This window comes from Eimeria mitis, genomic scaffold (genome assembly GCF_000499745.2).
Source record: "Eimeria mitis Houghton genomic scaffold, Emh_scaff6708, whole genome shotgun sequence".
Lineage (NCBI taxonomy): Eukaryota > Apicomplexa > Conoidasida > Eucoccidiorida > Eimeriidae > Eimeria > Eimeria mitis.
The window spans coordinates 859-1,446 of record NW_013574835.1 but is presented as its reverse complement, the minus strand read 5'-3'; the positions used below and the strand labels follow the sequence as shown (position 1 = coordinate 1,446).

Below are 588 nucleotides of genomic sequence, written 5' to 3'. Positions count from 1 at the left end.
TTTCTCTTCTGCGTCTTATCCGTATAGAGAATCCGCCTGTGTGTGTGTGTGTGTGTGGCGCTACACGTCAACATTCTTCTCTTGTTCTGTTTTTTCTCCTTTATCTCTCCTCCTCTCTCTCTATCTCTTTTTAAAGATGAGCAGAAAGCCAGAGATTGGGGGGCCCCTCGCGTTTGGGGGCCCCCGGGTTACAGCTACAGCAGCATCTGGGGGTCGGGGGGGCAGACGCCGAGAGCTGCGTGAGGAGCAGAAGCTTGAAATAAAAGAAGCATTTCAGTTGTTTGATTCAGAGAAAACAGGGAAAATGGATTACCATGAATTGAAGGTAACACCGCCATCTGCTGCTGCTTGTGGTGGTGGTGGTGGTGATGGTGTTTATGGTGGTGCTGGTGGTGGTGATGGTGTTTATTGTGGTGGTGGTGGTGCTGGTGATGGTGTTTATTGTGGTGGTGGTGGTGGTGGTGATGGTGTTTGTGGTGGTGGTGGTGGTGGTGGTGATGGTGATGCTGTATAGCAGACGATGGTTGGGTGGCGGTGTCTTTCTGTTTCTGTTTTTGGCTCCTCTCTGTCTGGCTCTGTCTCACGCTC

The 588-nt window shown here is 51.2% G+C and overlaps 1 protein-coding gene across 1 annotated transcript in view; it reads left to right on the top strand.

Moving 5' to 3' along the window:
• Positions 1 to 368: 368 nt before the first annotated feature.
• EMH_0088760 (centrin, putative) overlaps positions 369 to 588 on the top strand; it is a gene marked incomplete at both ends in the record, with an annotated part of 773 nt that continues 553 nt past the window's right edge. Inside the window, one exon of the mRNA XM_013501334.1 lies at positions 369 to 500. Within this exon, the coding sequence (XP_013356788.1) occupies positions 369 to 500 (132 nt within the window). The remainder of the gene's footprint in view (positions 501 to 588) is intronic.